The sequence below is a fragment of the Galeopterus variegatus genome, unplaced genomic scaffold (assembly GCF_000696425.1).
Source record: "Galeopterus variegatus unplaced genomic scaffold, G_variegatus-3.0.2 Scaffold16, whole genome shotgun sequence".
Lineage (NCBI taxonomy): Eukaryota > Metazoa > Chordata > Mammalia > Dermoptera > Cynocephalidae > Galeopterus > Galeopterus variegatus.
In genome coordinates this window covers 526,791-538,648 of record NW_007726127.1, presented here as the reverse complement: position 1 = coordinate 538,648, position 11,858 = coordinate 526,791, and the positions used below count along the sequence as shown (strand labels likewise).

General features: G+C 38.2%; 2 protein-coding genes across 2 annotated transcripts in view; both read left to right on the top strand.

Annotated features, from left to right (window-relative positions):
* The first annotated feature begins 942 nt into the window (after window positions 1-942).
* On the top strand, window positions 943-10,310 carry TAF13 (TAF13 RNA polymerase II, TATA box binding protein (TBP)-associated factor, 18kDa). Its single transcript, XM_008566331.1, has 4 exons — window positions 943-1,020; window positions 1,884-1,962; window positions 5,574-5,671; window positions 9,044-10,310. The coding sequence occupies exons 1-4, from the start codon at window positions 994-996 to the stop codon at window positions 9,212-9,214; spliced, it is 375 nt and encodes a 124-aa protein (XP_008564553.1). The 5' UTR covers window positions 943-993; the 3' UTR covers window positions 9,215-10,310.
* The window catches only part of WDR47 (WD repeat domain 47), a 67,997-nt gene continuing 61,733 nt past the window's right edge, over window positions 5,595-11,858 (top strand). The window contains exon 1 of the mRNA XM_008566360.1: window positions 5,595-5,671. The gene's annotated coding sequence lies outside the window, so the exon portion shown is untranslated. The remainder of the gene's footprint in view (window positions 5,672-11,858) is intronic.

Sequence of the window (11,858 nt, the reverse complement as noted above, 5' to 3'; positions counted from 1 at the left end):
TTTTAAAAAAAAAAAAAAAAAAAAAAATGATGCTGCCTTTGGCGATATTATTTCCTGAAATTAAGAACAGCTTTTAATAAGTTCCAAACAACGGGTGGCTGATTAGTTCAGTTGGTTAGAGTGTGATGTTGGTAACACCAAGGTCCAGGGTTCCATCTTTGTTACCGTCCAGCCGCCCAAAAGAGTTCCGAACAAAACAAAGTACAATATACCACCAATTTTGGGGTGTTAACATTCCTAGAAAATTCAATGTACATTAAAAACTGGGAAAATATTTTGTGTTTATATGTTAACAAAGACAGGTTCTATTCTCAGAAATTATCTTTTTTTTTTCACTCACCGAATGAAATGTTCAGCAGGCCATTCAGAAATCGTGTATATGAACAAATGTTCGTTTTGTGGCATTATCGCTTACATTACACGTCATTTTATATTCGGAGCTCTAGCCTTCTAATGCCGTGGTTTTCCCAATCATTGTTCTGACCAAGAACCTTCCCACAAAATTGTAAATCTCAGTCTAGGGATACCGCCCCCTCAGGAACTAGCAGTGAAGCACAGTATCCCCCAGTGCTTAACACAGTGCTTGGAAATAAACAGTGGAACCGCAAAATGGCTGAAATTTTTTACATACACCCCTCGGTCAGACCAAGGACCACTGGCTAGCCCTCCTATGATCCATGGCTTCGCAGTCCCGAATCAGGAAACAGTGATTCAATACGCAGAAGCAAATTTAGGGTGACAGCGAAATACGAGTACACGCCACCTAACTCATGACTTCCTTTTCTTTGTAATTTTTAATTTCTCCTTTGGGATTACAGAGCCAGGAGAACGTCCCTCCTCTCCTAGGGACTGTCTCGGCTCCGCCTCTACCTCAGGCGGGGGTCGGTCTAGGCCCCGCCCCGGCCCCGCGCGTCCCCGGAAGTGAGGTAGCGGAAGTGGTAAAACCCGCGGGGAGCGAGCCGGCGGGGCCCAGCGGGTTGGTGAGCTGGTGGGATGGCAGATGAGGAAGAAGACCCTACCGTGAGTGACCTCCTCTGTCTCGACCCTCTCTTTTTTTTCACTTCCTCGGGCTTGGTAGAGGAGGCAGAGTTCAGAATCGGGTCTGTTTTCCTTAGTGAGTTCAGCTGAGGAAATTCGGGGACTTCATGCCGTGCTTTCCCTTCGGATTCATCATTTTAGTCTGCATGGCAGGATGTGAAGGGAGAGTAGGAAGGTGGCCCCTTTCCCTTTGGTTTTGGTCTATATCTGACAGACACCCTTTGAAGCATCTACAGCATCATCAGAGGTCAATACTAATATTTGTTAGCGCTCATTACGAATCATCAGTTCAACTGCGAACAAAACTGTATACTTATTGTGAAGTAGTGGAAAAAATAATGGACCGAAAGTCAGGGAGCCTGGATTTCAAAATATCCATTCATTCTGAGCAAGTTATTTAACTTTGAGCACCGGTTTCTTTTCGTGAAATAGGGTTAAGGCTTACTTAATCTAAGTTTTTAGCACTGTATAAGCAGGTGCTTAGTAAACGTTAGTTTTGCTTACTACAGGGAGGTAGACTGATTCTGTATCAACCCTTTAACAGTAACAGTGTCTAGCAATAGGCCAACTTAGTTGGCTAAGAAAAAAAAAAGAACCTATGGTCATTAGAACTCTTACATGTAGAGGCAGTAAGATTATTTGCTAGGGATATTGTAGAGGCCATAGCTGCATGAGTTGGAAGTTGAACTAGATAGTTTTTAAGGCCCCTACAGTCCTAAGGTTTCATGATTTTTTGCTGTTTGCTTTAGGTTTTCTGGCCTGATATCAGTTTTGAAAATGAAAATAATCGTTAATTAAAATATCAAATGCAGTGCAATAACTTGTGTATACATTTTAACTTCTAGTTTGAGGAAGAAAATGAAGAAATTGGAGGAGGTGCAGAAGGTGGACAGGGTAAAAGAAAGAGACTTTTTTCTAAAGAATGTAAGTTTTATTTGACAATGATTTTATTATAGATGATGAAGACTTTTGGACATGCCCTTTCAAAGTAGGTTTATTGTTCTGTATGTGTTTCCCTGTAGGGACAGTCTTAGACTTGCCTGTAAAATTCTGTTTAGCTTTTGAATCATAGATAGTAACTATCATAACCCCAATTGTATGTATGTCTTTGTGTATATATGTGTGTGTACGCATATACTTTTTTTCTTTAAGTGAGGAAACATGATCAGTGTTTTAATTCAGGGCAGAACATGTATCTGTTAATTTCCCTGTACCTTACTTTTGTAGCAGTACAAGCTGAGACTCCTTTGACTGTAAGCCACTGGTAATGATGTATCCCAGAACAGATACTGGGAGTAGGAACTAAATTTGGGCTTTGGATTAAGGCAATGAACAAGGCATTGAGGTGGTGAACAGTGAGGCATTAAAATGGCATAGAGATTATAATGTATTGGTCATCTGTCCTACTCCCTCAGTAAATAGGTTTGACCCTTTTTGGCAGCAGGAAGAGGAAGGGAGAGCTGCTGCTACAGTTGATGGTCCAGGCCAGTTCCTGAAAGACACCATGAGAATGTGCTCTCCCTCTCCTGGTCTTTTACATTACAGCCATGGCTGAGTATTGAGAGACGAGGCAGTACAGATTTATGAATAGCTGGTTTATTTAGGCTGGGTCAGACATGAGCAGTTTCCACATGCTCTTGAAACTGTAGGACCATTATGTCTTTTTTTTTTTTTTTAAACCATCCAAATTCTCAGTTTTTCACCCAAAGTTGACCACTCCTTATTCTATTTCTCTGATGCTATTTACTTCATTTGTTTGTGATTTTATTTATGTAAGCATAAAAAGGGATGCCTACACCAGAGCATCCCAGAGTGATGCTTGCGTAGTTGGTTATTAGCAAAGACCTTTGTTCTACTTGTATTACTTTATTTTTGTGATGACAGCAATTTGGAATTTTCAGTCTTCTTGTCTTACCTGAATCTTTATATATCTTACTGACCAAGAACTGTTCTCCTAAACTTTTTTTTTCTTTTGCTAAATATAACACAGAATTTCACAGTATTCACTGGCATTTGTTTATGCCTTTACAAACCCTTTACCCCATACAGTTTACATACTTCCTGTATAACACGAATTTCCCTTTTCCAGTAAAATTTATTTTTCTACCAGTGAATTCTACCCATCAAAATGTTAGTGACAGTATTTCTGAAAATATTTAAGGAAAGATAGTAAGCTAGAGTGGATAATTCTGGCAGACATCACTAACCACGTGATTAAAGTTAGCATCACCAGTAATATATTGACATCATCTATTTTTAATATGATGCATTAAGATGGCACATAATCTTTGTCTCCTTTCTAGTAATGTACAAGAATAAACTCAATCTAATCATGAGAAAACATCAAACAAACACAAACTGAGGGACAGTCTACAAGATAACTGGCCAGTATTCTTCAAAAGTGTTAAGGTCTTGAAAGACTGGGAAAGGCCAAGAAACTGTCACAGAATGGAGGAAACTAAGTAGGCATGACAGCTAAATAGTGTGGGATCCTGGAACAAAAAAGAGGAGTAGTGGAAAAACCAGTACAATCTGAATAAGGTCTGTACTCATACCAGTGTTAATTTCTTAGTTTTGATAAATGTCTATGGTTATATAAGATGTTAACATAAGGGGAAGCTGGATATAGGGTATATGGGCACTCTGTTATTTTTGCAACTCATCTATAAGTCTAAAATTATCTTTTCTAAAAAAGGCAAAAAGAATATTACAGAATCAAAAAAAGAAAATATTGGCTTCTGTGTTTGTTTTCTTCCTTGTGTCTGGATCTAAAGGTTCTTGCCAGTGTAAACCCTAGAGATACCTGTATTCCGGGCTGGCTTCCACGTCACCCTTTCTTTTCTTCTCTAGTCCTGTTCTACTTTCTTTTTTCACTTCTACCAGTTTTTGTTTCTCCTAAATAGGAATTACTCTTAATGTACTCATTCCTTCCTTCAGAAGTGTTCTAGATGTTCCTTCCTTTTTTAAATAATGTAAAACTTATATACAGTAAGTTGTACAAGTGTTGAGTGAACAGCTTGATGAATTTTACATCTGTATGAGGGTACAGAAAGTTCGTGGAATTTTACATCTGTACAAGGGTACTTCAGAAAGTTCCTAAAGAACCTTTAGGAGGGGCTGGTGGGTTAGCTCACTTGTGAGAGCATGGTGTTGGTAACACCAAGGTCACAGGTTCAGATCCCCTTACCTGGTAATCACCAAAAAAAAAAGTTCACGGAAAGATTCATATTATCTTTTAATTCTATTTTTTCTACAAACTTTTTGAAGTACCCTCGTATATACACACTTGTAACCATCACGTAGATCAAGATACAAAACATTTTCAGCATTCGATAGCATTTCTTAACATTTACATACCCCTTTGAGAATCTGATAAAAATTATAATTCTTCTTTCTAGAAATTTGTACATATACAGATAGTGTATCAGATTTTTCTATGTAATTTCACGGGAGATTCAAAGATATCTTGAAGCTTGTTTGTGGACTAACTGGAAATTTATAGACTATAGCATAAGAATCCATATGGATCCCATCCGTCCTAAACTACTAAGAAGTATAATACTGTTGTGGGTAGGAGTAGAATCTGGAACCAGATCAGCTGGGTCTAAATTCAAGTTCCATCTTTTACTAGCTGTATGATCTTGGGTAAATCACTTAACTTGGTGCCTCAATTTTCTCATCTATAGAATGGGGATAATAATATTATCTACCTGAAAGGATTGTTGTGAGAATTAAATGAGTTATATATATAAAGGACTTAAAATAGTCCTTGGCATACAGTAAGGGCTATATGTGTTTTAAATATTAGCAGTTATTTTTATTATTCTGCATTAGACTTTTCTTCTCTTTCACATTTTCTATGTTTCCTTCATTTGAAGCCTGAAAGGGCTTTGCTAGTAGTTGCATTGATCTAGGAAATGAAATGTCAAGATTCTTTGTAATAAACCCTCTGCTTTCTCCTGATTACCCTGTTTCTTCCCATAGAAGGTAATTGTTTCACTTTTTCTCGTATCCTTTCCCCTATGCTAAGATCAGAAAGGATTCTGCTTTCTCTTTTCAATGCCCCACTGCCACACCCACGCATAGAAAACACTTCCAGGAAAGGCTAAGCTGTTGCTACCTGTTCTGTCCCTGCCATGACAGAGTCTTCTACTTAAAGGTATTCTGGTTGGTTAAAGCATGGTGCTGATAACACCAAGGTCCAGGATTCAATTCCTGTACTGGCCAGGCACCAAAAAAAAGGTACTCTCGGGTTGCTGGTGAGTAGATAATAGAGATTAGGAAAAAAATATTGACATTAGGGTTCAGTAGCTGGGAAGGAAGGAGAGTTTTGTTGGAGGCTAGGTGGGAACAGTTGGTCATACGACTGTAGTTGAAGCCTTTACATGAAAACCCATATTGGAGTCAACAAATACAATGTAAATATGTTTTTATACCAATACCATCTATAACTTGGTTCAGTTCTAGTTTATGTGAAGACAGTATTGATCACATTGTTAAATCTGTTCAAGTAAACAAGTAATTGTCTTTTCCAGTACGATGTATGATGTATGGGTTTGGAGATGATCAGAATCCTTATACGGAATCAGTGGATATTCTTGAAGACCTTGTCATAGAGTTCATCACTGAGATGGTAAGATTCTCTTGTTGGTCTTAGTTAGGATTTGAAATTCTAAGCTTATGTCAGCCTTTTGAAATAAGCTATCCATTTGAGCGGCTGTTTTGTGGAAGTTACTGGTCATTATTTATCATTAAAAATTATCATGTATATTCCACCCCCTCCTCCTGAATTTTATTTATAAAGACATTATAAAGACATTGAGGGGCCAGCCCGTGGCTCACTCGGGAGAGTGTGGTGCTGATAACACCAAGGCCCGTGGGTTCGGATCCCATATAGGGATGGCTGGTTAGCTCACTTGGGTGAGCATGGTGCTGACAACACCAAGTCAAGGGTTAAAGTCCCCTTACCAGTCATCTTTAAAATAAAAAATAAAGTCATTGAATAAAATTAAAAATATTACCCATAATCCTATTATCCAACATAGGTGTTTTTCCCTTCTGGTCCAGTATTTTTGCTGTTTTTTTTTTTTTTGTTTTTGGTGGCCCTTATGGTGTTCCAGTATTTATTTAAAGGTATGTAATCTTTTACTTAGTCATGATAATGATAACATTTTTTTTACTTAAATTTTTTTTTTTTTTTTTTCCTTTTTTTGTCTTTTTTCGTGACTGGCAACGGATCACAACCCTCAGTGTTGCACCCGTACCAGACCGGGACCGGCAACGGGATCGCAACCCTCGGTGTTGGGCCCGCACCTCGCTCAGCCAGTGAGCGGGAACCGGGCTGTATGTGGGATCCGAACCCTTGGCGGGAGCGCCACCACACTCCCAAGCGGCGCCCTGTAGCAGGGCGCCCCCCCGCCGGCCCCTACTTAAAATTTTTTAATACATATTTTTTTTGTTTTTTTTTTTTTTTTTTCCTTTTTTTGTCTTTTTTCGTGACTGGCAACGGATCACAACCCTCAGTGTTGCACCCGTACCAGACCGGGACCGGCAACGGGATCGCAACCCTCGGTGTTGGGCCCGCACCTCGCTCAGCCAGTGAGCGGGAACCGGTCTGTATGTGGGATCCGAACCCTTGGCGGGAGCGCCACCACACTCCCAAGCGGCGCACTGTAGCAGTGCGCCACCGGGCCGGCCCTTACTTAAAGTTTTATAATACATATTTCTTGTGTTCTAATCATAGTTATTTTAGTAGCTACATAAAATTTGTTAAAATTGTTTTCTAATTTACTTAACCATTTCCTTTTTGTATAAGTTATTTACAGATTGTTTTATTTTTAATCTTGAATGATCATATTCATGAACTTTTCTCTCCCTCTCTTTTGTTTGGATATATTTTCAGGGATGGGATTACTGAGTTTGGTTTTATTTAGTTATTGTGAATTTTCACCCTGTGTTTTAGATTATTTCCATACTACAGAATAGAAATGAAATTACTCAGAAAATATGTTTTTTTTTTTTTTTTTTTCCTATTTGTCTTTTTTCGTGATCGGTAACAGGATCGCAACCCTGTGTCGCGCCTGTACCGAGACCGGCAACGGGATCGCAACCCTCGGTGTCGCGCCCGCACCGCGCTCAACCAGTGAGTGGACCGGTCTCTATATGGGATCCGAACCCTTGGCGGGAGCGCCGCCACGCTCCCAAGCGCCGCACTCTACCGAGTGCGCCACCGGGCCAGCCCAGAAAATGTGCATTTTTAAAATCTTTTTTTCTATTTACAAAAGCAATTAATATCAATTAAATATAACTTAAAAAAGTATAAAAAAGCACAGGAATAAAAATTGTGATCCTTCCACTTAGAGACAACTAATACTAACATTTTGGTGAATGTCATTTTGTCTTTTTGCACATATTTTTAAACTTTTTATAAAACTGGAATAAATAGTACATATAGTCTTAGATCTTACTTTTTCCCTTTGGTAAGTCTAGAACATTTCCTTTCTGTCAATGCATAATACTCTGTGATATTTTTGTGGATAAATTTTTTCTTCTTTCTGGTGGCTGGCTGGTTTAGGGATGGAACCCTAGACCTTGGTGTTATCGGCACCATGCTCTAACCAACTGAGCTAACTGGCCAGCCTTCTATAATATTTTTAATGGCTTCATAATATTAACTGAGTGTATGTATTTGAATTTGTTTACCCAATGCCTTATTAAATATTTATTTTTCATTTTTTAGTTTCCATTATTTTTAGTCATTAGAAATAATGCTGTGATAAACCTTTGTTTTTGCACAGGAGGAATATATAGTGTTGGGGGATGAAGTTTATTTCTTTGATTCTAGGAAAATCCATCAATATTTGTTAGCTATTGAGACAGAAGACTCAAAGCATAAATGAAATGGTGGTGTATTAGTCCATTTTTATTGCTTATAACAAAATACATGGAAACTGGGTGATTTACAAAGAGAACAAAATTTATTGTGTACAATTTCTGAGGCCGGGATTTCAAAAGTCCATCTGGTGGTGGCAGCAGTGACCCAGCGGTCTCACATTGCAAGATGGTGGAAGCAGAGAGAGAGCAAGAGACAGACTCTCCTCTTCTTTTAAAGCCCTCAGAACCGTGCCCCTCACCACCATTTTTAATCCATTCACTATGGCATGGTCCTACAATCCAATCACCTCTTTAAGGCTCCACCTTTCGGGCCAGCCTGTGGCTTACTCGGGAGAGTGTGGTGCTGATAACAACAAGGCCAAGGGTTTGGATCCCTACATAGGGATGGCTGGTTAGCTCACTGGGTGAATGTGGTGCTGACAACACCAAGTCAAGGGTTAAGATCCCCTTACTGGTCATCTTTTTTAAAAAAAAAAAAAGGCTCCACCTTTCAGTTACCATAAAAGGATTTCTCACCCCCTTAACAGTCACAGTGGGGGATAAGTTTCTAATACATAAAACTAGGGGGACATAATTCAAGTTTCAATGAGTTTTGTGGGGACATAATTCAATACACTACAGGTGGTTACAAAGAAATTATAAAATTATTGTATAAGAATGAAGACCAAAACTATTATCAGGAAACAAAAACAGGAACATCAAAAAATTTGATAGTTTTGGGCCGAGCTGTGGCGCACTCGGGAGAGTGCGGCGCTGGGAGTGCAGCAGCGCTCCCGCCGCGGGTTCGGATCCTATATAGGGATGACCGGTGCGCTCACAGCGCTCACTGGCTGAGCGCGGTGCGGCCGGTCTCAAAAAGGACAAAGAAAAAAAAAATTTGATAGTTTTAATGTCCTTAATATTTAAAAAATGCCTATGAAGTGTGAAGAGAAATACTGCTAATAACCCAGTAGAAAATGGACAAAGGACATGAATAAAAAGTTTACAAATGAATGACTATAATAATTAGAAGAGAAAATCTTCAACCTCACCAGGAACTTAATAAATGCAAATTAAAACAGTAAAATATTAGATTTTTAGAAGTTGAATTTCATTTGTTTCTTTATAATAGACTCACAAGGCTATGTCAATTGGAAGACAAGGTCGAGTACAAGTTGAAGATATCGTCTTTTTGATTCGAAAGGACCCAAGGAAGTTTGCTAGGGTTAAAGACTTGCTTACTATGAACGAAGAATTGAAACGAGCTAGAAAAGCATTTGATGAAGCAAACTATGGATCTTGACACCTATTGTACTAAGTGAAACTGCGTTATCTTCCACGGAAACCATATATAATAATGGTATATTTTCTACAATAGGGTTCTGATATCTAGGCATGTAAATGAAAGATGGAGAAAAACAAAGTTTTCAGCGTTTGTTTTCCTGTTTTCAATTTTAGAGTGATATTTGAGCCTTTAATTGCATGCCTTTATATGACCATACTTGAATTACTTATTGGGTTTCAGTGACCACACATAAGTTAAAGTACCTTGCAAACCATGCAGTTCCTTCTGACTTTTTACCATCTAAAGGATGAAGTAGTATTTATGTTTTAGGTATATATGTGCCATTGTAAGCTATAGTGTAGCTGTTTAATATGTGAAATCTAAATGGCATCTTTGACTCTATGATAGTTGAGACATGTGCTTCATGCATTCTGAAGTTTTTAGACAGTAGTCTGAGAGGTTATTAAAGATAGTGAACTGGTTTGTGTTTCTTTTAAGGATATGGTAATATAAATACAGTTTTTTGTAAGAATATTTATCTGTCTTAAAAGATAATTTGTTTTGATATTCTTTTCTTCAGATAACGAGTGATTTTTTTTATTTTGGAGAATCTAAAAGTTTCATATGAGTGCTTTCATGTTGGAAGGCTTTTTTGATTTAAAAACTTTTGGAGCTTATAATATACTATTTAAGTTTTTAAAGAACTCTTTCCCAGATCAGATTAAAGCTTGTAAAAACAAATGCTTTCAGTAGCAGGAATGGCATTGCTTAAAAGGCTGATGGCAGGATAAGCATTTGGAATAGTGTTTTATTAACATATTTGTCAGTACTTGTTCATTGTGGAAATGCATACTTGACTAATAACATATGTGGCTATGGAAACCACTTTTGTAGTTCAGGATATACAGGTTTTGTGTGTATTTAGCTTATTGTATTAAATTATTATTGTACTTAGTTTAAAATAAGGATTAAAAGTGCATTTAAAGAGATCACAATATTATTCTTTGTGAAAATGAACTTTTTTGTGTGCCCCTTGTAAATGTTATCTATAAATATTTGGAAAAATTTTACTTTCTTAACCGATTGATACAAGGAATAAAGTAAGAAAAACAGATTAATGTGTGAATTTGGCTGTGATTTATAACCTTTTTTCCCCCAGAATTTTGTGCCCATTACTGCTAATATGATAATTGTAGCTGCTTAATCTTGCTCAAAACTTTTTTCTATCTTACAATGCACCTGAATTGATAATGGGAATACATAGCTAGGTTCATCTTTTTGTTACTTAAAAAAGCAAAAACCAATTGAAAAGCTACCCTGGTCTAAGCCAAAATCAACAATGGGAATGGAATAATAAAAAATATCACTATTTTTGCTAATCAGGGCCTGCTTCACCCTGAAGAAGGAACTGGCAGTAACTGACACTAGTGGAGTCACACAGTACCATTAGTCTGTATTTACTTACCTTGTGCAGGGGGCTGCTATATGTTCACTGACTGACTTGAGTCAACGTCTCTCAGTCATTTTGAGTGTCATACTATTCTGCTGATGACCTTCGCACATAAGAAGTTTTGTTTTTGTTTCTTTTTGGTGGCTGCCTGGTACAAGGATCCAAACCCTTGACATTGGTGTTATTAGCACCATACTATACTGATCGAGCTAACCAGCCAGCCCTTAAGAAGTTTTTTATGAGATTTTGTATTAAGACTTTTTAGGTTGCAAGTATATGCAAAACAACTTATTGGCTTACCTAACTGAAATATGGGAAAGAAGAGATGGAGCTGACTTCAGGCTTGACTGGATCTATGTATCTTAGGAGAATCAAGACTCACTGTCTTCATCCTAATTTTGGTTTTACTCTGTCTGTGGTGAAGGAACATGATGGCCAGCAGTTCTAGGGTCCATCCTCACAACTCCAGATTGAGGGAGGTAATTCACTTCCAAATACAGAAAATTCCAAGCAAAGATTATGATTGTCCTAGCTCTGGTTATTTTCTACTTGGACCAATTACTGTGGTCAGGAAAAAGTTGTATTATAGTCTGGATCTCATGCCCCGCCTCTGTAGTGAAGAAGGGCTTGGAGTAGGGGTGGGACCAGGAAGTTGGATACTGCTATTAACAAAAAGGGAAAGGGAGGCTGGGCAGACAAATAATGGATGTGCACTGCCTTGATTCACGAGCTTACTTATTAACTGAATTCTGATAGTAAGGCGGCATGGCTGTCTTCCAGTATCTAGAGCTGTACTCTATGATATGGTAGCCAGTAGTTACATGTGGCTGTTTAAATTTAATTAAGTAAAATTAAAATTGAGTTCCTCAGTTGCATTTGCTGTATTTCAAGTGCTCAATAGCTCCCTGGCTAGTGGCTGCTACATTGGAGATGCTGATACAGAATATTTCCATCATCATAGAAAATTCTTTTTTTTTTTTTTAAATTTTTTATTTTGTCAATATACAATGTATATGATTATTATGGCCCACCACCGACACTTCCCGCCCTCCTCCCTCTCTCCCCTCCCCCCCAAGAATGTCCCCTCCGTTTGTTTGTTGTAACAACTACAAAAAAAGTATAGTTGTTATATCTTCTTCCCCCTCCCCCACCCCCCGGTTTTTTTTTGTGTGTGTGTGTGTGTGTGTGTGTGTGTGTGTGTGTGTGTGTGTG